Below are 27,521 nucleotides of genomic sequence, written 5' to 3'. Positions count from 1 at the left end.
AGGAGATAAAAACACACCAAGTAAAGCACCTACATGGGCACAATTCACGGCAAGGGTAGGTGCCAGAAATGTAGGCCTTGAATCCTGCATTTCCAGTGCCCAGCTTTCCTGAGACGCGACTCTCTAAACCAGTGTATCCCAAACTGTGCGCCTCCTAAGATTTCAGGTGTGTCAGGAGAGGCACCAGTGCAGGCTGACTGCCTACAAGATGTGCCTCTCGCAGCGATAGGCACATCCTGTAGGAAATCAGCCAGTGCCAGTACCTCTCCCTCTCAACAGCCCTCTTCCCTGCTGGCACCCCCCCACTGGCGGCTCAGGGCCCATCTGGAGGGCCTTCGTGCATGCGCAGACATCAACATGGCGACATCCGCGTACTTCCAGATGCTTTGAGCCGCAGCCACTACATTTAGTGCGCCGCGGCTCGAGAACATTTGCGGGACGCTGCTCTAAACAATGCCATGGCGTGATTGACACTAATCCAGGTCTTCGTTTCTCCGTAATGTAAAAGTAGAAGTCTCTGACTGCCTCCATCCCAAAAGTATACATTTTCTGGCTAGCAAAAAGGCCTTATAGAGGTTCTCTTCTTTTTGGAAACGCACAGTAACACAGTCTATCAGTGCAAAGTCTGCTAATAATTCACCCGTTACTTTTCTCTTTTTCCTGGCTAAAAAGAAATCTGGATTTCCCCAACCTCTCTGTCCATGCTATATTATCCAACCAGCAGTAGGTGCCGCTTACCCACTGTGGCCCCTAGTTACTAACACAGCATGATAATGATGTTAATGCGCATTATCGGGGCTTTTGCAGCAGATAACATGCAATAATGCCATTATCATGCTAAGCTTAAGTAAATAGGCCTGTCTCAAGTGCTTCTGGGGGCTAGTGAGCCGCAGCTCAGCCAAAGCCCTAGAAATATCCAGCCTGCTGCTTGTGATGTGCAGAAAAGGGCAGTTGGGCAGGGATGCGTTTGTTCCGGTAACATGGTTAGGGTCACAAAATGGGTGAACAAAGATGGGCAACCACCATGGGTGTCGAGCAAAGAGGAAGCAGCAGGCCACCCTTTTGCATCAACCTGCTATCACTCTTGTTTTGCCTTCTGGATTTTCCTCAAATATATCATTTAGGGGTTAGATTCTAGAAAAAAGCACCCAAAATTAAGTAAAAAGTTGGGCACTAAGAGGGACATTCTATAAGAGGCACCTAACTTAACTAAGCTGTGATAGAGGTTTTTACCGCAGCCTGGAGCGCTAAATGCTTTGACGCTGCTCCAAATCTAATAGGTAGGGTTACCATATTTTCTTTCGCAAAACCCTGAAGACATTTTAATAAGCTCATAATTGGAAAAAAATAAAATTAATTGGGTGATAGGCACCTATCTTTGTAGGTGCGATTCTACAAAAGAGAGGCGTGATTCTCTAAAGTGCCTATAATGTAAGCCTTTAAAACCTTGGCCTACATTACAGGAGCCTAAATTTTAAGTTAGGCATGATTTCTGTGATTCACAAGAGACAGGTGCCTATATTATAGATACCTATCTTTTTAGACACCATTTACAGAATTTCTCCCTAAGTGCCAACTCTATTCACAGGTAAATGTGAGACAGTTCACCCCCTAGACGCTCATGAAATCAGTTAAAATAGCAATAATACCTAACTTTATTAAACTTGAATAATCCTCTTAAAAAAGGACAGGCAATCGCTGTGGAGTCAAAAACAGGCTGCAGCTTCATTTATTGGTAAGGAAAAACATGAACTGCCCAAGCAAACAATACGAAAGATGAACATTTAACCCCAAATGGACTTTCCGCCGTCAACAGCTAGGAGCCCATGCATATACGATGAAAGCATCAGTAAACCAGTACGCCATGTTAGGTAGAACTACAAACAGGCCCATCTTCCAGGCCTAAATTCAGAAGCTTAAGCCCAACATTTGACGCCTGGTGAGCACTAAAAGCCCCATTCAAAGAACCTCTTTTGAGTGTTTTCCTATCCCCCCTTTCCCCAACCACAGTTTGAGACAAACAATCCCACAGTAACAGAACAAAACCTTAAAAAAGTCAACCAATCAGCCAAGCAAGAGAGGGGAGAGAGAAGGAAGCAAGACACCGAGGCACTCCACCTAAATACCCCAGGCCCAAACGTCTCCTCAATTGCTAGGAGGAGAGACTCCCATTTGGAAAGCCCTCCCGCCACAGGATTTTTAAAATACATCTCTTGGGGGACCCAATCGAGCACGAGGTCACCTCACCTCTTGAACCTCCCATTGGCCTTGGGCTTCCTCATGCCCCTCACCTCCCCAACCGCCTTGGCAAAACTATTATAATCAGGCTCCATACTAATCGGTTGCCCTCTAGACAAAGGCTTGGCCACCATTCCTAAACCAGTCTACGGGGCACATCTAGTCCCAGTGGGTTTTCAGGATATCCACAATGAATATGCATGATATAAATTCGCTTGCAGGTCTAACTCATGAATCTTCATTATGGATATCCTGAAAACCAGATGGGATTAGGTTAGGAATGGTTAGAATAGAACATAAGTCATCTTACGCGCACCTAACTGCAGGATTGAGCAACTTAGGCCATGTCAAAGGCCAGTTGTGCGCATAAGTCATAATATTCTATAACTTATGTGCGCAACTGCAAGTCAAGCATTTTTTCCCTGTCTATCCTTGTGAGCAATGGGGGGGATTAAGTGACTTGCCCAGGGTTACAAGGAGAAGTTGAGGCTGTAGCTTTAACCGCCGCGCCATATTCTACAACTGGCACTGTTCTATAACCTGTGCGCTGAAATTTGCCCACTAGTTGGAAATTTGGGTACGCAACTTTCTAGAATCCTGGGGAAAGGGATTGGGACTTACTTGTGTACCACCTTTTTGTAGTTTTACAACCACACTCAAAGCAGTTTGCATACAGGTACTTCAAGCATTTTCCCTATCTATGCCAGGGGGGCACACAATCTATCTAATGTACCTGAGGCAGTGGAAGATTAAGTGACATGTCCAGGGTCACAAGGAGCAGCACGTGACCTCAGGGTGCTGAGGCTCTAGCTCTAACCACTACTGAAACTGAATGAACACTGCTCCTCAGTAATGTCCTCATCAAAGCCGAGCAAAATGGCAGAATTATTTCACCTCCACATAAAGCGTCCCCTTTCCGAAAAGCAGCACTAGGTTTTTCGCTCTAGTGTGAGGTCTACAGGAAGCCCCAGCTCACCTCCTCCAACACTCCCTGCCTGGGTAGCCATTCTTGTGCTAGTTAGGCCTTGATTTTTCCCTTCCTGTTCCACTGTGCTTGTCATTGATCTTTCCTCCAAAAGTCATGATCTTGTTAAACTGTAATCACCCCCTCCACAACACTTTGAGCTCCTCCCAACATGAAAACCTTACCAAGAAATCCATAAACCCCGCTTGTCCTCACATTCCTCTCGTGCCTTCTCTCAGGTAACAGCTTGCTCCACCTCATGGAAGAGGGAAAAGCTGACAGCAGGGAAAAACTTCAAAAACATTCCCTTCTACTCCCATCAAATCTCCACAGGTCTCAGCAGGCTTGGTCTACATGATAACAACACGCCTCCTTGGCCTGTTACAGGTCACCTTTCGATGCTACCATTGGAAAAATATGAATAATTAAAATGTTCTCCTTCTTCACTGTCCCCCTAACCCTTATTTTTTTTCAGGAAACAACAAAGGTCTTTCCTCATCCTTCCTTGGGGGACCTAAAATCTTTCCCAGGGCAAAATGAGGCCTAGCATGGCTCTTTTGTATTTGTTTTTTTCACTCATTTCACTCCTTTCAAATACTCTAGCTCTCCCCGTTTTCCTCTCTGGTCAATCCTCTCTTGCATTTATGAGCCTTCTATCTCTCTCTTTGAATTATGGTATTGTAAACTACTCTGCTAGATTTGAATGGCAGTACGGTATATCGAGACTCAGGAGACTAATAAACTTGAAACTCATAGACTGGGTGTGATGGAATTCCACTTGATAAGTCAGGCCTGAGAGGTTAATCTTTAATTTTCCTCACAGCTAAATTCTATGTCTTATTTTTTAATTAGGAGGCGGTAGGGGGGCAGTTAAGGTACATGCTGTTTTCTTGAGGCTATTTTGTCCTTTCCAAGATTTCTCAATATCCTTTTCAGAGAAAGACTTATTTTGCAACTTTCTTAATTTTGTTTGTTTAGGTTTTTTTTCCTTCATCTGCTCTACTTTATATCTTTGTTTTGGAATTTTTAACACCAGTGCTCCCCTCAGCCTCCCCCCACCCACACACACACGTTTCTGCTGACAGTTATGATGTCAGACTTTAAAAGCTGAGGCCTAGAGTCGTGAAGTATGAATCCCTGAGCAGACAAAGAGATTCCGTCCTTCCCTCCGTGTATGATCCTTTACCATCGCGACCCTATAATAATCTATCATCATTAATACATAAACCAACAAAGCCTGAAGGAGATGTACTTTCTGCCATATATTAACACAGACTGAGGCAGGGCCTTGTCTTTGTCAAACTCAAATACAGTCTGGGCTCTTTACTATGCCCCAGGGAGAATTTGCAAGCTATGTGCTGATTCCCCTCTTGACAGTCATGGGTAGTCTATGGTCAAGATGATGTCATTTCTAGTACATTATGACAAGGTGATGTCATTTCCTGTCCTTGATCACAAAATAGAAGTCTTACTTCCTGTACCAAATATAGAAGGTAGTCAGGATTCTGCATGAGCAAATTTATTTATTTTTTTTCATGAGCAAAGGTCTGAACTGATGTGAGCAAAAATTTCTTGTTACATTACCCTGATGGTATTATACAAACTGTATATTGCAAATTAAGAATTTCAAATATAAATAAAGAACTGGAAAATAAGATGATTTTTTTTTTAGCTCTAAGAAGCCAATACCTCCTTCCAGTAAGCTGTCTTGACATCAGAAAAGAGGTTTTGGTCTCTGATAGTCAAAAATTAATTAAAATTAGTCCAATGAAAAGATATCTTAATTCTATTTTCTATTTATATTTATTAACCTTTAAAAACACTACACTGCTTTATCCTGAATTTAAAATATTTTTTTTTCTACTTTTACGTTCTGGTCATTTACAGTACTTCTCTAGTTTCTGCTTTTCTTTACAGGATTTTTCTCTCCTTTTCCTTTCGGCTTTCTCCAATTTATTTTTCTACCTCTATATCCAGATTTAACTCATTCTTACTATCTTTTTTTTTACGATCTATTGGCAGCTTTCCAGCCCTTTCCCTCACCCTGGCTCTCCAATTTTACTTCCCCTTATTCCCAGTCTTTCACTAACTCTGCCCTCTTTTTCTCCCCCTTCTATACAATGTTTGCCCCTTGTATCTGCCCTTTCTTTCCCCTTCCATCATTATCTCCCTCCCCAAATATCTGCTCATTTCTCTCCCTTCTTTCATCCAGCATCAACCCCCTTCTATACAGCATCTGCCTCCTCTCCCCCTTCCATCCAGCACTCCCCACTCTCTCTCCCCTTCCAACAGCATCTCCCTCCTCTGTCTTCCCCTTCCATTCAGTCTGCCTCCTCTCTCCCCTTCCATCATCTCCCTCCTGTCTCTCCCCTCTTCCATCCAGGCTTCAATCTCCCTCCTTCTATAGAGCTTATCCCCCCTCCTCTTTCCATCCAGCACCTCCCCTCTCTCCCCTTCCATCAATATTTCCATCCTCTTTGTATCTCTCCCCTTCCATATGTCTGTCCCCTCTCTCCCCCTCACCTTCCATTTAACATCTACCCTTTCACTTCCCCCATTCCATCATCTCCCTACACTCTGTACCTCATCCTCCAACATCTGTCCTCTATCTCTCCTGTCCTATCTAGAATCTGTTTTCCCATGACTATATAAAATCTAACCCCTCTCTCCACCCCAAACCATTTCCACCAGCTTCTTCCCCCTCTCTCCTACCCTACTTCCACCAGTGTCCCCTCTCTCTCCCAATCCACATCAACCAGCATCTGCTCCCTCTCTCTCCCTCACCCCATGTCCAACAGTGCTTGCCCCCTAGCATCCCCACTGCTGCTAGTGTTGTCCCGAAGCAGCAGCAGCAAACTGAAACAAACTAGCTTCCTATACATATCCGTGGCTGCCAGCTTTGCCTTGGAAAAAAGTAATGTTGGAGAGGGCGGGCCAGCAGCCACTGGTATGAATGGGTTTGTTTCAGTTTTCTGCTGCTGCTGCTGCTGCTGCTTCAGGAAAGCAGCTGCACCGGCACAAGATGGAAGAGTGATATCAGAGGGGTGCTGGTCCCAACTCCACCAGCCACGAAGTGGGGCTGAACAGCTGCACAGCCTCCTGCTGAAAGGTGAGCGGCCGCTCAGCTTAGAGGGAGCATTGCTTGGGACACACCCAGCCAGTCAGGTTTTCAGGATATCCAAAATGAATATCTATAAGTTAAATCTGCAAGCTCTGCCTCCATTGTATGCAAATCTATCTCATGCTTATCCATTGTGGACATTGTGAAAACCAGACTAACTTGGTTTGTTTGAAGGATTAGGTTGAGAATCCCTGCTAGAGAAGATGCCCTTAGATGCAGGTAATTTTCATTGGGGGTTAACCTCCAGGTCCCAGGTTGGCCTTCTAGGATTTGATCTTAATCAGCTCATCCTAAGAAGAATTATTGTACCTCCAAACAGACAGATCCAATCGCTACTGAAGCATTTTTCCGACTCCAGGAAAAGCTGGAGGGCTGTTGAGTCTTTGGGGTCGAATCTGGTCAAGAACGTAAACAGGAGGGATTGGGATGGTGCTGAAGACGTCTTTATTTGTAGAAGCTTTTATATGAAAGATGATTTGTGCTAATTATGTAGAGTGAATTCTTATGTGTGGCTTATCTGTTGCTGTATTTATTCAACCATCCAAAGTTTTAACCAATTTCCTGTTGTACAATTATGAATGTACCATGTGGACCGCTTAGATGTAAGTGGGGTACAAGTTTTTAAATAAATAAATAAATATTTCTTGGTGGTTCACTATACATATACATCAAATTTCATTAGGCAGACAGTCTTGTCTGCAAATGCACAATACAGGCTGTAGGGCTGGGTTAAGAGTGAAGTGTCTGGGATTACATTAATGGTTATGAGCTAGGCCTCAGGTCAGGGATTTCACTCTGCCACGCTACTGATACGCGGCAGAGTGAAATCCCCGATGGACAAGGCCAAGCAGCCTGTTTAGAGTGCTGCTGGCCTGATGCTGCTTCGGTTGAAGGTAGGGCTCGTTCGCAGTCAGCGGAGAGGGAAGGATGGAGGGTCAGCAGGGGTTCAGCTGTGCAGGGGGGGGTTTGCAGTGGGGGGGGGGGTTTGAACAGTTGTTGGCGAATCCCAGGACTAGGGCTTATTTTTGGGGTAGGGCTTATATTAAGACCTACCCCGAAAATGATGCTAGGTCTTATTTTCAGGGTAGGTCTTATTTTGTGGGAAACATGGTAGTAACAGTTATGGGTTGAAATTAAGGGTAAATTTCAGGTTAGTGTGTTGGTTAGAGGTAGGTTACAGAAAGGGTGGTAGATGCATGGAACAGTCTCCCAGAAGAGATGATGGAGACAGAGACTGTATCTGAATTCAAGAAAGCCTGGGATAGGCACGTGGGATCTCTTAGACTGAGGAAGAGATAATGGTCACTGCGGATGGGCAGACTAGCTGGGCCATTTGGCCTTTATCTGCCATCATGTTTCTATAATTAGAAAGTTCTATGACATCACAATGCAAGTGTTAAAAGCCTTAGCCAATAGGGAGAGGAGATGCAAATGTTAAGAGCCTTAGCCAATAGGGAGAGGAGGAGATAGTGGATGCTGCGGCCTTTATCTGCCATCATGTTTCTATATACTTGAGTTTAGGTAGGCTAAGGGTAAGGTACAGTTAGGGTTAATATTGGGATAGATACAGTTATAGTTGACTCAGTTTTCACAGGAATAACAGAAAAAAATGATACTTCATTAATTTTCAGACATCAATTTTAAAAAAGGGCAATAAATAAATCCAAATAAATACGGAGCTGGGTCACTGAACTTAGCATGTGCAAGAGAACCAACATCAGCAGCCAAATGCCTGCTAACATAAGAACAGCCTTACTGGGTCAGGCCAACGGACCATCAAGTCCAGTAGCTCGTTCTCACTAGTACCTGGCCAAAACCCAAGGAGTAGCATTATTCCATGCTACCGATCCAGGTGGGATTTGCAAGGAGTCCTCTTTGGCTGGTGAGAGCAGAGAAAGACTGAGCTGAAGGTGAAGACTCCCTCTCCCCACCCTGTGGCTATACCACAGCTCTTGTGAGAAGGCGCCTGAGTGCCATTGTATCATGCCCAACAGAAGGGCTAGGATGTAAATATTGTTTAAAAAGTTAGTTGTTTGAAAGTAGAGAATGACATGGGGACAAATTTTTCCCCCTCCCCAAAAAACTCAATTTCCCCCTTTCGTCCCCATGAGTTTTGTCGCTGACCCTGCCCCATTCCTATAAGCTCTGCCTTTACCGCACAAGCCTTGAACACTTATGGTTTTAAAGTGTTTGAGGCTTGTGCAGATGAGGACAGAGGTTGCAGGAATAGGGCAGGAAAGAAAAAGAACTTGTCAGAACAGGAAAATAAGTTCCTGCAGGGACGGGGAAATATTCGTCCCTGTGTCATTCTCTGTGGAGGAGTGTGTGGCGCAGTGGTTGGATCTACAGCCTCAGCACCCTGGGGTTGTGGGTTCAAACCCCGTGCTGCTCCTTGTGATCCTGGGCAAGTCACTTAATCCTCCATAGCCCCAGGTACGTTAGATAGATTGTGAGCCCACCGGGACAGATAGGGAAAATGCTTGAGTACCTGATTGTAAAAACCGCTTAGATAACCTTGATAGGCGGTATATAAAAAAAAATCCTAATAATAATAAACTAATAATAATAATATTTGAAAGTACTGAAATTTAGGCAGTTAATGATTTTGAATGAGGTACACTTGGAAGAGACTCCTGTGGTTCTGGAAAGAGAAGAGAGCAGATTAGGAGACTCTTCCCCCCCCCCCCTTCCCCATCCTTTGGCATGTCGTAAACTCCCTGAAATGACCAGTAGTAGTCCAGCCCATACCCGGTAGAGGAAGTGACACAGAACACCAGGAAAGGGGAATCCAGCAGTCAGCCACGGGTCGGCTACTCGGCTTAAGTACATCCCTGGTTCGCACTGGCAAATATTATCGATTAAATTAAATATTTTGCATCCCTAGTACGGATCGAGAATTTTTTTGCGCAAGAGTGGAGTGCTGCTGTTTTCACAGCTTTAGGACATACATTCTGGACAGGGCAATTACTTTTGAAAAGCAGAGGGTATGAGGGAGACACCTGGCCAGGAGAATCCCAAATATCTGTGCTTGCATGCCTGTATGTTGATGCCTGGGAATGCATAAAAAGGAAGATGGAATGAGACTGCGGGATCTTTGGCACAGGAGAAGACCTGGGAGTGCATTTCTGTGTACTCCTGGAATGGATTCTCGTGGAAGCTCTTAAGTACAGTCTGCTCAGCAGGGATAAGCAAGAAACTGAGAAGGCTGGCTGCCTCCCTCTTCCAACTGCTTGGCAAGGATTATGGTTATAGGGTGGAGATAAAATCCTTTGGCAGTCATCAGATATGTGATGTGAGCTTTTTGCATCAGTCAGCTTTTTTGCATAGAGTGATTTTAAAGATAAAGCAGCCATTCCTCTGATTGTCCTTCATACAAGAGTTATTGAACAAGATAAAATCCCCCTCCCCAGTAAATGAGTTACACTATATAACTAAGGAAAAATACCCCATCCCCTCACTGTCCCCCATACACGAATTACACCGTATAACTTTATATTAAGGATAAAACACTCCCTCCCCTCACTGTCCCCCATGTATGAGTTACACTGTATAACTATACTACAGTGCTATATCTCTTTATATTTAGGGTAAATCTCCCCTTCTTCATATACAAGTTATACCATATATCTGAGAGCTAAATTTTCAAAGCAGTTTACTCGCAGTAATTGATGATCTGGAAAGTACTCTTCCTGAACGTGGCTGAAAGGTTAAACATTATTGCTTCCTTTTAGTTGTACTGAGAGGAAGTGTTCCTTCAGGATGTTTAGGCTGGGGAGGAATATGTATGCATAGTTGAATTTATTTTTTAAATCCCCAGATACTTTCCCAGCAAATTTTTACCTATAGAAAAAGCAAATGCAAGCGACCACTCATATTTTGTACCTACAGCAAGTATGAAAGCAAAGCTATGGCCTCCCACTGTCCTCCATTCACAAGTTACATCTTATAATTTTATACTAAGAATAAAATGCCTGTCCCAAATACATGACTTACTCTTCATAATGTTGTATTAAAGAAGCTCCTGGTCCTGATGGCTCTCTGCAGTATTCTCTGTCATTGTCTATTCCCTCAGGCCTGGCTGCAACAGTACGGGTACCTCCCTCCTGGGGACCTGCGCACCCACACACAGCGCTCTCCACGGTGCCTTTCTGAGGCCATTTCAGATATGCAGAGGTTCTACGGGCTGAGAATAACTGGCTCCATAAACCCTGAGACTGCTGAGTAAGACGTGTGTGTATGTGTGTGACAGAAAGAATGATTCTCTCTTTATCCGTGTCCAGAACTGTGTTTTCAGTTGTCTCTCTTCTGGTTCTGTCTCTTTTTTTCTAGATTTCTCTGCTTTCTTTGTGTCTCTGTAGCTATCCCATTCTTTTGACCCACTTGTCCCCTTCTCCAATTGAAATTTCCTTTGTTTCTGTTTTATAGTTTCATTGATTGTGATTATTCCCATATCTGCTTTATTTCAGACTGATTTTTTAAAATATTTTTCATAGATTTACATTTCATATCATTGTTTTTCTCCCTCCCTTTCACCGACACACTTTTCCTCATGTCTGCACAGGGCCATGAAAAAACCACGCTGTGGTGTTCCTGATAAGTATGGGGCAAAAATCAAAGCCAACATGCGGAGAAAGCGGTATGCGATTCAAGGAATGAAGTGGAACCAGAGGGACATCACTTTCTGGTAAGTGATGAGATCTATGACAATGGTGCTCCCTAGTCTGTCATTTCTGTGTTCTTTTATTTATTTTTTTTAAGTTTCTTTGTTACATTTTTCCAGATACAAATTAGAATAATCACTTAATATCAACTTACATTTCAATGAAACAATCCACCAGCCTCTATGCAATGTACGATTATCAAGTTTCAAGTTTTATTAAAATTTGAAGAATCGCTTAATTACATTACATTAGTGATTTCTATTCCGCCATTACCTTGCTGTTCAAGGCGGATTACATCCAAACTAAAACAAGAATTCCATTCAAAATTTGAAGGAATAGAATAAGCGATGACATAAAATTTTTAAGGTAATAAAACGTTGGGTAAAGAGTTACCAACGGGAAGTAGAGGTCTTTAGGAGATAAGAAAAGGGTGAATTATGGGTTTTTAGATAACGTTTGGTAGATAGAAGAATATTAGAGAGAACTAAGGGTATAGAGAGTGTTGGATGTTGGGTTGGGATTGGTCGTGCTGGATAGGTTTTATGTGTTTTTTGAAGAGTATGGTTTTAATATCTCTCTTGAAGGTTTTGTAGTTTGTAGTTGAAGATAACAGAGTGGTGATTTGTCTGTCCAGTTTAGCTGCTTTGGAGGCTATTAGGTTGTCATAAAGTTTTTTCATTTGACATTTTTGGAAGATGGGTGAGAGAAAAGTGAGTGGGTTCTTAATACAAAGCGATGAACAGGTCTAAAAAACACATAATACAGCACTCAATATGGAGAGACAACATCAATAACATAGACCAATTACTAGACATAAACAAACTCAAAGGGGAAATGGGGGAAGAAAACCAATACGTGATAGTAAATGAGACGAATATGGAAAAAAACGATAGGGGAGGAAACAACGTCAACTAAAGATCTCATCCAAATATCCAGTGAGGATTGGTCTTGCTGTAAATCAAACATTTGCTAACAGCCCCTGATGTCCGATCTCTCCAAGCTTTATAAATCCAATCCAATCCAATCTTTATTTAGATACCGCCAATACCTCAAGGAAGTTCACAGAGGTTTACATAAAACAAACGAGTTAATACAAAAATTGTGAATTGGTTATCCTACCAGTATAACTTCTTAAGAACATATTCCTCAAAAAGATAGGTCTACAGATTTTTTGTAAGCTCTTAAAGTTAAGGGGTCCTAGCCGTATTAGCGCACGCTAAATGCTAACGTGTGCTAATGCGTCCATTATATCCTATGGACGCCTACCACACCTTAGTAAAAGGACTCCTAGATTTGCTGAATAATCTGATTAGGCAGAGTTTTCCATGGTTTAGCCGCTTGATAAGCCCAGGTTGAATGATAAATTCTGGTATATTGTATGTTTTTAATTTCAGGAAAACGAAAAGGATGGTTTTGCCTTAAATTAAAAGCTGTCTCAGTGGAGAATTTAAAAAGTTGTGGTATATAATCTGGAGTGTCCCCGTAGCGAGTTTTAAACAATATACAATGAAATTTATAATAGGTCCTAGCTTCAACTGGTAACCTGTCACACAACAACCAATAATACAAAGACAAAGAAAGCCAATATCGGAACAAACTGATATAAAAGCATTGCTAAGCAATTGAGGTAATTCTGTCCACTCCCAACTCCCTTCTCTTCCCTTTCAGATAGGCTCTAGGTAAGTGGGAGTCCTTACACCTCCCCATTGTCAGTCCATCCATAAGTAATCCGCCTAGGTTGTAGGCGGAAAAGAAATTTTAAAAAGAAGAATATTACATTACATTGGAATACAGTACTCCCCTGATATTCATGGGGGTTCCGTTCCAGGAACCCCCGCGAATCTAGAAAAACTGCGAATACGGTTTTCAGCGGGGGAGGCAGGAGAGAGCAGCCAGAGCGCCGGCGAGTGAAGGAAATCACTCGCGGTATGCTCCGACCGCCTCTTCCTGCACTAAAGTCGGGCCTCACCAATCAGGTCCGCGAATGACCGGGGGAGCACTGTATTTACAGGGTGGGTTTGATTTAAATCACTAGTCAGAAAGACTTGATTTAAATCATGGTTTTCTACAGAATAACTTGTACCAGCAAGAATGAGTCTATCTTAATATTTACAACCAGATGAAGGTTTAATTTTTTTGAAAAATAACTTTTCAGATTAGTTTTACAGTTATAGCCAAAAATGACTGATTTGGTTGTACTTTTAGAAATACATAGATAATTAATTATGAAATTATTAAATGTCCTCTATTTTATGAAATTGTATAAATCATCTATGATGCATGGCTGTGAGCAGGGACATCTGATAGATATAGTTCATTCTTTGAAGTGCTCCATGAACTTTGTTTCCACTGATACTAAAGCAATCTTACTGGCTATAAAAAAATAAGCTGCAAGCTTATGGATCTCCAGCTTGTCTCTGACAGGTAAAATGCAGTAAACAATATTCCACCTTAGGGAGGTATTGCACTTGCATATTTTGTGACAAGATTTCTAGGATGTGTGTTCAGCATAGGGCTACCATATGGCTCCAGAAAAAGGAGGACGGATTGAGACATCTGGGTTTTACCTCCATTGAAAGCAATGTATCAGTAGTTCCTGTTTTCTGATTGGTGCATCATTAGTGGCCATTATCTCAGATTCTACCAGGTTGTGTTCTGATTGGTGAATTGCTGTCTATTATCTCATGTTTCATCATTTTTTGTTCTGATTGGTGCCTTGTCTTCCCATACATTTTAACAGTTGACAGTATTGTCTGCTCCTTTTTCCCTACCTCCCCAAGTATTCAGAACTACACCCCAAAGGTTGGGGAATACTCAACCTATGAAGCCATCCGCAAGGCGTTCCAGGTCTGGCAGAGTGTCACACCATTGCGCTTCCGTGAAGTGTCCTACCGTGACATCCAGGATGGCTACGAGAAGCATGCTGACATTATGCTCTTTTTCGCTGAGGGCTTCCATGGTGACAGTACACCCTTTGATGGGGAGGGTGGATTCCTTGCACATGCCTACTTTCCCGGCCCTGGTATCGGAGGAGATACCCATTTTGATGCCGCAGAGCCGTGGACAGCGAGGAATGATGATTTGAACGGTGAGATAAAGCCCTTGGGGTCACAGTTGAGTAGGTTGAGGCAGTGGTGGGACTAAAAGCTGGGCTTCCAAATCTCACAGAGTTGGTTGTAGCCTGATTTGGAAGTGTCGGTCTCATGGAAATTTGATGGCAGTGGACATGTTTCTCAGATAAGAGTGGATGGTGAGTAAAAGTGTGTCCTGCTCCTTGTTGCACAGGTAATGACATCTTTCTGGTAGCAGTACATGAGTTGGGCCATGCCCTGGGTCTAGAACATTCCAATGACCCTTCTGCTATCATGGCACCATTTTACCAGTGGATGGAAACAGAGAACTTTGTCTTACCTGATGATGACAGGCGAGGCATCCAGCAGCTATATGGTACTGGTGAGTATCTTATCTGTATCCCTACCCTCAACTCTTTCTCTTGCTGTCTCTAACCCTAGCTCCAGTGTAATGCTAACCTCAGTCTTCACCTAACATGAGTAGATTGCCCTCTGCCCAGGTAATACAGTGAGACAGAACCTGTAGATCTATAAGCTGGACTTAAAAGTCCCTGCATGTCAGGAGGTAAAGCCTGGACTGATGCAATCTATCCTAAATCTAAACTTTACCCTAACCCTCCCTTAAACCTTAATTGCTTAACACAAGACTACGGTATCTCTACTTCAGGAAGTAGAAGGCTCTTCAACCAGGCCTTTAATGGAAGAACTAAGTAACTTGCTAGTCATGCACACACATGGAGCGACACCGGCTGCCCATAACTATAGCAGGACATGTTAATCCACTCCTACCCTAGCTAAGAATTTTCAAGCATCATTCTGACCTCATATGCAATTTCTTTAAATCAGTTCCCTTATTTTCTTACCCCTGTTACTGTCTTATCTATCTATATGCTCCATCTTTGCTTGTACCCTATGCTGTATATTAAATTGTTTTATTACGTTTTGTGTTGACATTGCATATGCCATATGCCATATGTTGATTGTAATTTCAATATTTTTACTGCTGTAATTATCTATTCGCTTGTTTGACTTATTCTTGCTGTACACTGCTTTGAGTGAATTCTTTCAAAAAGGAAATAAATAAATCCTAATAAATAAATATTCTTAAACCTCACTCTAAAATTTCCCTTGTACATTCACCTTAGAAGTATCATTCACCTGTCACGACAATTCCAGCCCTAGCTCAAGCCTAAATATTAAGCCCACATCTAGCCTCACTGAATCTGATCCTTAAACTAAAATTCTTCTTCTCACTTTCCAACCAGAGCATGGAGGAAACGTTCCCACCAGGCCATCAATAACAACTACAACCACCACAAAGCTCAGTACTGGGGGGAAGCCTGATGTCCCCACCTTTGGCCCCAACATCTGTGATGGCAACTTTGACACTATAGCCGTCCTGCGGGGGGAGATGTTTGTCTTCAAGGTGAGAGCTAATTCCTGTGGAGAATGTGATGGTTTGGGTTGGGGAAAGATTAGAATTCCCATTATCTGCTTCTTTTTCCAAGGGTGGCATTCTAAAGTAACAGAAAGCTGGTTCTGGTTCTGGTTCTGCTGGCTCACTTCTAGAAGAGATGCCTACAGAAATCAAGCTCCGAGGCTTGTTTGGGGGAGGGAAGGAGGGCCTTAGCTATATTGACGTTCAGTTTGCTGCCTGTAGATTCACCACACTATAATATGCTTCCTAGGAGCGCTGGTTCTGGCGGGTACGAAATAATCATGTCCTAGATGGCTATCCACTGCCTATTGGCCAGTTCTGGCGAGGCCTCCCCAGCACAATAAATGCTGCTTATGAACGGAAAGATGGAAAATTTGTCTTCTTCAAAGGCAAGTACAGCCAGTGCCACTGTGCATTGTGATCTGAATATGGTTTGCATGCACTGTAGCATCATAATTACCTCAGTGTGATGTGCATGTGCTGTGATGTCACTAACTTCATCAAATACCAGATGTCATCATCATGGTCACACAAAGTCTGTAGCCAATCAGGAAATTTTTACTTCCTTAGCCAAATCTTAATAGGTGTTTTTATCTCTGATGCCTACAGGGAATAAACACTGGGTCTTTGATGAGGCATCACTAATACAAGGATATCCCAAGCATCTGAAGGAAATGGGGAGAGGCCTTCCCACCGACAAGATAGATGCTGCTCTCTTCTGGCTTCCAAATGGCAAAACGTATCTGTTCCGGGGCAATAAGTAAGTTTACAGATCATTCTTAGTTGGTGAGAGCTTCAGAGAAACATTTCCATCCTTGTTCCCCTTTGAGGCAGACAAAATAGGCTTCTGAGAGTCAACTGCCAGTTGACTTCCTTCCTCCTTCCCCGCAGGGCCCTTTCATCTTTAATCATAGGTTTAGAGTGGCCTGTTTTCCACTCTGTCATTGTGGGAGCACTTTCCTCCTGCTTCTTCCTCTGCCTCCATCACTGCTGAAATCTTTTCTGTTGCTCCTGTCTCTCCCCCCGCCCCTCCAGCTCAGACAAACCCTGGCTTTCTGTCATTCCCACCAAGCCCAGCAGGCTTCATGATGTCAGCAGAGTCTCTACAGCGAATGGTTGCTGGGCTAGGTCATTCCAGGTGGAGAGACGCCAGAGAGGGGCAGCGAGAGAGACTGCTACTATTCTGGGGCTGGGCAGGCTGCCAGGAGTTTAGCTGGAGGCCCGAAAGCATCAGATGAACCATCCAGGGCTGGGAATGCCAAGGACTTCAGTAAGAACTCAATAAGCTGAAAATGTCGGTGAGGGTTCCAGCAAAATACAGAGAGTACATAGGCTGAAAAATAGAGGGGGGGAGGCAGAGGTGGCAGGAAAATGCCTTGTGATATTTTCAGTCCCTGCGCATTCTGCAGCATTGGCAAACTGTAGAGAGTGCAGGGGCTGAAAATACTCAGGGAAACTCCAGCAAAATTCAAAAGAACGTAAGGGTTGAAAACACCAGATGAGGTAAAATGTGTTTGAATTACTCAGGACCCTAGAGACCATCTCCCCTATGTTAAGAAATGGCCTTGGTTTCAGATTGCTCTCAGCTGGGAGGCACGGGACTGTGACCTGGTAACAGGGGCCAAGCACCACACTCAGTAGCTTGAGCTCCAAATGTATGTCTTAAGCTTCTGCACTTTTTATCTCCTCCTCTCTCTCTCAGGTATTATCGCTTCAGTGAAGAAACAAGATCTGTGGACAGTGAATATCCAAAAGACATCAACGTGTGGGAAGGAATCCCAGAGTCTCCCAGAGCAGCATTCATGGGGAATGATGGAGGTAGGAGACAGACAGAGAGAAGAGCAGAATAGAGACAGACAGGGAGAGAGAGAAAAACATAGCCAGACACAGATAGAGCTACAGGTAAATAGTGTGAGAGAGAGAATAGAAAGAAGATGGAATAGAGTGAGAGAGAGAATAGAAAGGAGATGAAATAGGGAGACATGGAGAATGAGAGAGAGAGAGAGAATAGAAGAGAGATCAAATAGGGAGATGAGAAAGAATGGAAAAGAGATAAAATAGTGAGATAGAATGGAAAGCAAGAGAGAGAGACTATGGAAAAAAGATGAAATAGGGAGACATGGAGAAAAGTTGGAAAGAGAGAATGCCTAAAGACTGATGAGAGAGGTGGCCTCTCTTCTCCAGGCTTCTCCATTCAAGAAAAGGAAAAGATAGTAATACAGATTGATAGATAGATATATAAAAAGAGAGAATCAAGAAACCAGTTCCCTGTTGACCAGCTCTTTGTCTTCCTGTGCAGCCTTCACCTACTTCTACAAAGGCAATAAATACTGGAAATTCAACAACCAGAAGCTGAAAGTGGAGCCCGGGTACCCCAAGTCTGTTCTGCAGGACTGGATGGGCTGCACTGGGGGTGGAACTGACAGGAAGGACGGTGGCAAGGGAGAGGAAGAGGAAGAGGAGGAGACCAAGGTTGTTATTATCAAAGTGGATGAGACTGGAGGTGCAGTAAAGGCAGCCGCCATTGCTATCCCTGTTCTCCTGCTGCTCTGCGTGTTGTGTCTGGGCCTGGCAGTTTTCTTCTTCCGACGCTATGGGACACCCAAGAGGCTGCTTTACTGCCAGCGCTCCCTGCTGGACAAGGTTTGAGGGGCTCAACACCCCAACCACCCCCTGTGGACTGGCTACACGCACGCCCTCCTCATGCCATGGTGATGTGAGGGAGACAAGGAGAAGGATGAAATCTCCCCTCCATCCCAACAATCCCTTTCTGAGATTATTTTCAGGTATTGGCTGGGCAGGGAAAGAAGATGAGGGCAGGGGGTGCGTTTCTTTAATATTTTATACCTGTTCTACTTTCTCATGGGTTGACGCTTCAGTTCTTCCTCTGCTCCTCCTATGACGTCAACCTCAACCCTGACTATTTTCCCTTCAGACTTCAACTCCATTCCAAAGCTGAACAAATGAGCACTCGGTCCTCAACAAAAGCAGTCTTTAAATTGAAGAGGGAACTAGGGGGGGAGATACAAGTCATATTTATACTTTATTTATATTGGCATTGACATTGTAGATTGCATAGAGGTACAATGAGTTCTTGCTCAGACACTATAAGAGAGGCCTAGTATATATGTAGGTAACATAACTGCCCCGGGGTCACACACAGAGAGTCCGTGACTGAACTGGCAATTAGAACTGAGGCATAGGGAGATAAACCAACTTCCCCAGGGTCCCACAGAGAGTTAATGACGGAGGATGACGGGGATGTCTCTGAGAAATGAGAATAGTTGGGTGGAACGAGGGTTACTTAAGAGTTCGGGAGAGTCAATTGATGTCTTTAGAATAAGGATATCATTGTATAATGAGTAGAGCTGAGAGATACAGAAGAGTGGTATGAAAGAGTGCCTTATAATGATTGCACTAGTTGGATTGGCAAGTGTGAGAGAGCGATGCCATATAATGAGGAGGAGTGCAGGGTTGAATTGTGGGGAGGGTGTTTTTGTGGTCAAGCAGAGACGTCCAAAGCCTCTTACCCAGGGTGATGTCAGAGTTTCAGACCTCTAAGCAACAGATTTTTTTTAGAAGTTGCTTCCTACACTTCCCACTCATCAGGGCAGTAGTAATGCAATGGCCAAAATGGCCGCTGTGAATCCTATTTTGAGTTATTTGTTTTCACTAGTGGGCGTGACATGTAAGCATCCCAGTCCTTGAAATGCATCTTCCCTCTAGCCAGTGCCCTACGACTATTTTACAAACCTGAGTTGATTTTTCAGCTTGCCTCGGTAGAAGGCCAGGCCTTCCCACTTCTGGTATTCAAAAGCATTCTGGAAATTATAATCCTATGGTACAATAGTACAGTAGTCCAGAGTACATCTGGGTTAAAGTTAGCTCTCCTGTCTTCACCCTGGCTCTCCTTTCTCCTCATAGGTTCATAGTGAGATACTGTGGCTGTCCTAATCTTAGCATGGCTCAAGTTTCTTTGCTCTCTTGCATGTGAAGTTGGGGCAAAATGCTTATGGAAGGTAGTTCAATCAAGCTTTAAGTGTACTGGACCCTTTTTGCCAATAAAACCTCAGCCGTAGTTCTTCAACACTTGTCTGAGGTCAAGGAATGTAGTTTGTGCACTGACTGTTCCTTAACTTGAATAGGAACAGGTGGCATAAGTTGGTAAGATTAGAAGGCTTAATTAGGGGGTATCTTCTTCCATGGTACATAGTGGGATTAAGAGCCTGCCCTTCACTGAAAGCATAACAAGATTACAAGCCACAGAAAACAGTGGAAGAGGAGTTGGGAAACACACATGAAGGCCCCTGTGGCATTGGAGTACTTGTTCCACTGCTCTTTCAGGAGACTGATGACTGCAAGGACCAGAACAGGCCAGAAATATCATTAAAATGGGGTCTGACTCTGGCTCTTTGTCTGTAGAATGTTGACAAAGCTGGAATCTCTTCCTAGCCACAGTGCTACTAGTTGGCCCCAGGGCATTGTGGGAAAGGCAAAAGAGGGAGTCATTGTAGATGAGTTCCAGTTTAGGAGCCATACTGGTCAACAGAGTAATCCTTTGGGTTTTTTGTTTTGGGGGGAGAGTCCTTAGTTAATAGAGCTTTTAGTGTTGGGGGCATTATAGGGATTTCAACTAGTAGAAATTTAGCATACATTAAATGCTGGAAGCCTCAACCAATAGAAATTTTAAATTTAATGTGATATAGGCGCTAGCAGCCTTCACCAGTAATGAAGATAAGGGAGCAGCATTGGTAAGGGCGCTAGAAGCCTCAGCCAGTAGGAACAACATTGATTCGGGGGCGCTAGAAGCCTCAGCCAATAAAGATTTAGCTACTACATTCAATAGTGTATAGTGTTTAACATAAACAATAGCAGTGACCTTCAATCTTTACCTTGTCCACCTCCCGATAAATCTCTCCCTCCCTTTTCTGCAGCTATGTGTGGCTTTCAAAATGCAGCCACTGCACTCAAGCCTAAATGTCTACATGGGGAATGTTCAGTAGTTGCAGGGGTGGTAATAGTACTGTTAACTCCCTCAAAGTCATTGGAGGGGGTCTTCTTTTTTTTTTTTTGGCTCATGCTCGCAAAGTATTCACTTTTATAATGATCTTAAAAGCCATTTAAGAAACTTTACTTTCTAGTGAAAGTTTAAGGAGGCCAAAGTGCATTTTTGGATACAAAATTGTAGACCACCGTTAAGTTTTCCTTGGGCCAGGAGGCCATTTTGTGTTAGCATCTCTTATTCTTCCATGACATCATTAACTGTCTTCCAGCTGTTTGCACAAAATGGTCACCAAACAGGCATCACAAGGTTCTATTTGCCTCATATTCAAGACTGAATTGCTAGAGAACTGCACTGTGGCTTGAAACACATCATCTAGTCTGGCAGGCAGGCACTGGATGGTAAATTAAGAGTTGGAATAGGTTGTAAGAGAGAGAGAATGATAGATAGTAACTGACTTCAGGCCAGGCCTGGTTTTGTCCCATAATTGCAGTGGGAGCAGTACTAGACTTGAGTTAGCTTCTGTTGACTTGGGCCATTTGGTTATTTCAGTGGCAAGGCCCTTTTGCCCTCTCCAGATATCCAGAGTATGCAGACTCTTATTTCAGTCCCTTGAGTTCAGCCAATAAATGAACAGTTTTGATGTTTTTTGGTTTTGTGTCCTCTGTCCTCAAGTTTGTTTGAACATTTATACATTGCAAGGTACTGGAAAATGGAGGGCAGAGAGGGAGGACAGAAGGGAGAAAAGGTTGAGACCATGCTGGCATCAAGTTTAAGAAGTATCTACATGTCTTCATTGGGTTTTCTTTTGTTATTTTTATCTATATTTTTAATTGTTAATTATTATTATATATATAGCAGTTTGCTCAAGGGGACCCCAAAGAATGGGGAAGAAAATTTGAGAGAGGTTCAAACTACACAGATCCTGCAGGCCAGGAACCTTAACAAAATCTCTCCTTAAGTAGTTTTTGTTTTAAAAAATTGTTAAAAAAATATATAAAATAAACAAAATAAAACAATGTGTTTGGGCTATTTTTTCATGTTTCCATTGGGAGAGGTGAAAGGCGGGAACTGTGCTGTCCCATACCTCTCTTTGAAATTTTGTATTTTTGTTTGAAATGGAGGGGGAGAGGGGTTTTATTGTCCATGTGGAGTTTTGTTTTGTTTTTCAGTGGGGATGGGTTTTATAAAAAAAACATTAAAAATTAAATAAACATTGAAATAAAATATTGGGGGAGGCAATAGTAAAGGGATAGCAAATGCGCACACTTTTTTGTACCTTTTTGGAAAAATTAATAAAGTTGGAAAAAAAGGTAAAATGTACATTTTCCTTGAGAATTTATTATTTAATTCTTGATGGGTGGCTTTTGTTAATCAGTTGTCTGGTGTCATTTTTCTTCTTTCAACTTGTTTCACCCTTCCTCCTTTCTTTCTCTGAGTCATCGGGGTGGGAGGGAGGGAAACTTGAAGGAGGGACAGGAGGGACAAATGGAGAAAGGGTTAAGACAGAACTAAAAAATAATGGAGAGAGACCGAGAAGGAAGGGAGAGGGAGGGATGAACAGAAGAGCAGCCCTTGAAGGAGAAGGAGAGGCCGTCTCTGCTCAGATGGATCCTTGGTGCAGTCTCTTGCAGTAGAAATTGATGAGTTGGGCATTATGGATCTCCAAACTGGGCTCTGAGCACAAGAAATCTCATTGAGCGCCTGACACAGGTCTGAGTCAAGACTCATTGGAAGTTATTTAAGTGGAAAATTCCAGCTCTGGATTATCCTTCTCTCTTCCCCATTGCTCCTGCACAGTGGACTTTATATAGTACATATAGAGACCACAAGAAGGCATAAACACAATTTATCCATCTTCTAGATTAGGTCACCTGTTGATTCGGGGTCATCAAAAACAGTCTGAGTCAGCAACACTATTGCAATAGGTCTCATGTCTCTAAGAAAAAGAAGGAACTAGAAGTCTCTGGGAAACCCAAGAATGACTCAGCCTGTCCCTCACTTGGTGTCTCCTTAAAAGGTGGTAGGTATGTAGACTCTTGGGGAGTCACTGAGTCTCTAACAGAGGTGGTAAATTACTGGTGATGAGACACGAGTGACATTAGAATTCAGGTTGACCTGAGGGGAGCAGAGGGGATCCTCTGCTATGAGGAAGTGAGGAGTAAACTAAACATGTCCAAGACTGAGCTGCTCCTCTTTTCTCCTAAACCCTCTGCTCCTCCTCCTCCTCCTCCTTTCTCCATCTCAGTAAATAATACTGTCATTTTATTTATTTATTTCACCCGTCCTCGCAAAGGAGCCCAGAATGGGTTACAAAGTACATCCACAATATAATCGAGACAGGACAGAGATGGCAATAAAACATATACACTAAGCAGCATCTGGTGAGAGTAGGGTCATCATTCCAGTCTCCTCAGTTCGCAACCTTGGAGTCGTCTTCGATTCTGACCTCTCATTTCCATGCACATCCAGCAAACTGCTAAGGCCTGTTGCTTCTATCTCTATATCATCAGAAAAACTCATTCCTTCCTCTCTGAGAACACTACCAGGACCCTTGTCCACACTCTTATAACCTCATGCTTGGAGTACTGCAATCTACTTCTAACTGATCTCCCGCAGTGCTGCCTCTCCACCCTGCAATCTGTGCAAAACTCTGATGCACAACTCATCTTCTACCAACCTCGCTATACTCATGTCACCCCTCTCCTTAAATCACTTCACTGGCTCCCTCTCTGCCTTCACATACAATTGAAGCTCCTGTTGCTGACCTACAAGTGTGTTCATTCTGCTGCCCCTCAATATCACTCCTCTCTTCTCTCTACTTTAGAGAATGACACAGGGAAAAAATTTGTCCCTGTCTCCGCAAGCTCGGTCCCTGTCCCCACAAGCTTGGTCCTCTTCCTTTCCACATACCCGTGAGCTGGTCCCCGTCTCTGCCCCATCCCCAAAAACTGTCTGAAATAGTTATGATTTTATATTTAATTTATTTTATTAAAGTATAAAAAGAAACAATATTCTGTACAATTGTCATTTTATAAGCACAAATAATACAGAGCAAGGATCAACAAAACACCTGTCTCCCCCTACCCTTCACAAATATCCCCTCCACTATCAAGAAAACTGAATAAGTCAAATTATTACAGAATGCTAACAGAATACCACAGTCACACATGACAGGAATAATGTTAGGAGAGTGCAGCTAGGGTAACTGCCCCCTGATCAGAGAGAGCCCTATGCCAGCTGGAATCTAAAGAAGCACACCCTGAGCTTTGCAGTCCTTAGTTATGTATAACACAAGCTCTAGCAGGATACATATTTCAAATCTGATATATTCTAATCACAAAATAGAAAATAAAAATTATGTTTTTCTACTTTTTATTGTCTCGTCATTTTATTCTTAAAATCATGGTCTCAGGCACTGGTCTCTGTTTTCTTTTGTCTTCTCTTAACTCACTCCTGACCATTTGACATTTCTTCTTTCTCCATGATCACCATCCATCTTCTATCTCTGTGTATATATTGTTCCCCATCTTCAGCATCTCCCTTTTCTATGTCTCCTATACGTCCATTTTTTAGTATTTCCCCTTTGCCCATCTTCCTGCCTTCATCATCTCACCAATCTATGATCCCCTCCCTCTTTGTACAGGGAGTGGGGAAAGATGGAGAGAGATCCAGGGTGCATCTCTCCCACCCCCCTCTACTGCCACATCCAACATGTCTCCCTCTCTCATCCCCCGGATCCTGTGCAGCATTTTTCACCACCAGCCCCAAGCCCAACATTTCTCCTTCTATCACCCCTCTCCAGCACCATGCCACATCTCTCCCTCCATCACTATGTCCAACATTCCTCCCCCTTGCATTCCCTTCAATTTGTCCCACTCATCCTTCTCTTCCAAGTTTCAAGTTTATTTAAGTCTTGATATACCACTTTTATAGTCAAAGCGGTTTCCAATTAATACAAAGCGTTAAAAGTTTAAAATATAAAAATGTAACTTAAAGGGAGCGAATACACAATTACAACACAGACGCAACATGATACACATGCGCAAATAGGGAGGATACATTGCTTAAAATAAAAGAAAGGGGAGGAAAAAAAAATAAAAAGGAATCCTTAATGTAAGGCCTGTTGTCTGAGCTTTTTGATTTAAAAAAAAAAAAAATAAATTAAGTATAGATCTCAAAAGCATCTCTGAAAAGAAATGTTTTTTCTCAGGGTAAGAGGTAAAATATTCCACAATGTTGGAGCGGTTACAGAAAAGATTGTTCTACGTGTTGTATCACAAAAGAATTGGCGGACTGAGGGGACCGCTAAAAGATATTGATGGGAGGAGCTTAGCGTCCTATGTGGGTCATATGGGATTAACATCATATCTATAAAGGATGGAATGTGATTAGATTGGACTTTAAAAGTAAGAAGTAGCATTTTGAAAGTAATCCTATGTGAAATGGGTAGCCAGTGAGCTTTCCTGAGAAATGGTGTTACATGGTCGAATTTTTTAGCGTTAAAAATGATTTTTACTGTAGTGTTCTGAATGATTTGCAATCTCCTGATCTCCTTTTGAGTGATGCCCTGGTAAAGTGAGTTACAATAATCTAAAGCTGAAATTACTAAAGAATGAACAAGGATATTGATTGAATTTGGATTGAGAAGCGATTTGAGAGATCTGATCATTTTTAGTTTGAAGCTGATCTGAGTTTGGAAAGATGGCGTGCTGTCCAGGATCACTATTCTTTCTCTATGCCCAATTTTCTTCTTTCTTCCTTTCCCCATGTGCACCATCTCTTTCCCTTTCACTCACACTCATGCCCAACAATTCTCCCTTTCTACTGCCTTCCACCCTGTGTCCCGAGTTCATGCCCCCTCCATTCATTCTGTGTCCCAAATTCATGCCCCTCCCATGTCCCATCGCGCCCCTTCCCCCCCTTTTTGTCCTATGTTATCCTCCCTCTCTCTCCCTTGTTCCCTTCAGGGCTGTCCAGCTGGGCATGCCCCCCTCCGCTGAAGATGACCCGGAAGGTCATCAATCCAGAGCTGACGTTGGAGGGAAGCCTTCCGGGTCAGCTGGGGATCCCAGTTACCTCAACAATCCACCTTCCAACTGGGCTGTTTCTTCCTGCCTTCAGTGGCACTTGTTTGTAGGGACGTGTGCAGCAGCTTTTGCATGCTGCACATGGCTGACCCAGAAGCCATCTCTCCGACATCAGGAGAGATGGCTTCCGGGTCAGCCACATGCAGTGTGCAAGAGCCGCTGCAAAGAACAAGTTCGGCTGAAGGCAGGAAAGAGCAGCCTACCTGGAAGGACTGTTGAGGTAACTGGGATCCCTGGCTGACCCTGAAGGCTTCCCTCCTACGTCAGCTCAGACATTGGAGGCAAGCCTTCCGGGTCGGCTTTGGCGGAGGGGGGCAGGAAGGAGGCCTGTTTATAAATGGGATTCACAGCAGCAAACAACAGTGGCTACACATTGGGTGCAAGGGTGGGGGGGACTGTTGGACCTACAATAGGGAGGGGGGACTGCTGCTGCACCCACAATTGTAAAAGGGGCTGCTGACTGGGAGGGGTGGGAAGGGTGGCAACTCGCGGCAGATCCTTTACTGCGGGGACAAGGCCATTCACCGATCTATGGGGTAGTGAATGGCCTTGTCCCCATACCCACAGCAACCATTCCTGTGGGCTAGCTGCGGATAACAGTCACCGTGTCATTCTCTACTCTACTTATACACCTCCCAGAGAACTCCTTTCCTCAGATAAGTCACTCTTAGCGTTATCCTACTCCTCCACTGCCAATTCCAGACTTCGTTCCTTTCATCTAGCTGCCCCCTATGCCTGGAATAAACTACCTGAGTTTCTCTACCAAGCCCCTTCCCTTGTTTAAAAGCAGACTGAAAACCCACCTTTTTGATATAGCCTTCAATCCATAACCCTACTGCCCACCAACCCAGCCAGCAGATTAACCGTTCCCCTTAACTATATCCATGAAGTCCTGTTTGTCTGTTTAGATTGAAAGCTTGTTCAAACAGGGACTGTGACTATTCAGCGCTGCATACATCTAGTAGCGCTCTAGAAATAATTAATAGTAGCAGTAGTAAAGCTAGAGATCTGAGCAGGGTTGCAAGGTCTGGGAAGGCCTGGATATACCTGGAAGTCTTTTACTGTATCCATTCCCCTTTCTGTTGTACCTCTGTCAGTGCAACAGACCCATTGCATAATGATGAAATCATCACCAATTTCCATACATTTCCATGCTCAGGGGTGATATAAAGCACGGAGGATCATTGGTAGGAAAGAGAGATGGTGCTGGTTTATAACCTTACAAAATGGAGAGGGCATTGGGCAGAAATATATTAAATGGTAGCATAGGGCCCTCTCCTGATATCCTTTTCTCCTTAACTGGAACGTCATCAGTCTGAGATGGCTTTTGCTAGCTGGTGCCAGGCTCAACAATGACTACTTTCAAGACTCAAAGTAGACAAAGCCATGGGACCTGACAATCTACACCCCAGGGTACTCAGGGAGCTGAGTGAAGTTCTGGCTGAACCACTGTCCGTGCTCTTCAATCTTTCTATGCGCACGGGAAAAGTACCCCTAGACTGGAAAACAGCTAACGTAACTCCACTCCACAAAAAGGGCTGCAGAACAGAGACAGAAAATTACAGACCAGTGAGTCTTACATCCATAGTGTGCAAACTCATTGAAACACTGATCAAACAGAAACTCGACAAAATTCTAGACGAGGAAAATTTACGTGATCCACACCAACACGGATTTACCAGGGGAAGGTCCTGCCAATCTAATCTGATTGACTTCTTTGACTGGGTGACCATTCATCTAGATGCCGGGGAGTCCCTGGATGTGATATATTTGGACTTCAGCAAAGCTTTTGATAGCGTCCCACACCGCAGGCTGTTGAACAAACTAAAATCGATGGGATTAGGGGATACATTCACTACATGGGTAAGGGATTGGCTAGATGGTAGGCTTCAAAAGGTGATGGTAAACGTCCAAAAACGTCGGCAGTGATGAGTGG

General features: G+C 43.4%; 1 protein-coding gene across 1 annotated transcript in view; it reads left to right on the top strand.

Annotated features, from left to right (window-relative positions):
- Positions 1–21,143, top strand: part of MMP14 (matrix metallopeptidase 14) — a 33,123-nt gene extending 11,980 nt beyond the window's left edge. Inside the window, exons 2-10 of the mRNA XM_033924441.1 lie at positions 10,396–10,544; positions 10,885–11,007; positions 13,765–14,072; positions 14,270–14,437; positions 15,321–15,481; positions 15,744–15,882; positions 16,103–16,253; positions 17,196–17,311; positions 17,793–21,143. Coding sequence (XP_033780332.1) covers positions 10,396–10,544; positions 10,885–11,007; positions 13,765–14,072; positions 14,270–14,437; positions 15,321–15,481; positions 15,744–15,882; positions 16,103–16,253; positions 17,196–17,311; positions 17,793–18,142 — 1,665 coding nt within the window. The 3' untranslated portion in view covers positions 18,143–21,143. The remainder of the gene's footprint in view (positions 1–10,395; positions 10,545–10,884; positions 11,008–13,764; positions 14,073–14,269; positions 14,438–15,320; positions 15,482–15,743; positions 15,883–16,102; positions 16,254–17,195; positions 17,312–17,792) is intronic.
- The last annotated feature ends 6,378 nt before the right edge of the window (positions 21,144–27,521 follow it).

The sequence above is a fragment of the Geotrypetes seraphini genome, chromosome 16 (assembly GCF_902459505.1).
Source record: "Geotrypetes seraphini chromosome 16, aGeoSer1.1, whole genome shotgun sequence".
NCBI lineage: Eukaryota > Metazoa > Chordata > Amphibia > Gymnophiona > Dermophiidae > Geotrypetes > Geotrypetes seraphini.
This window is presented reverse-complemented; position numbering and strand designations above follow the sequence as displayed.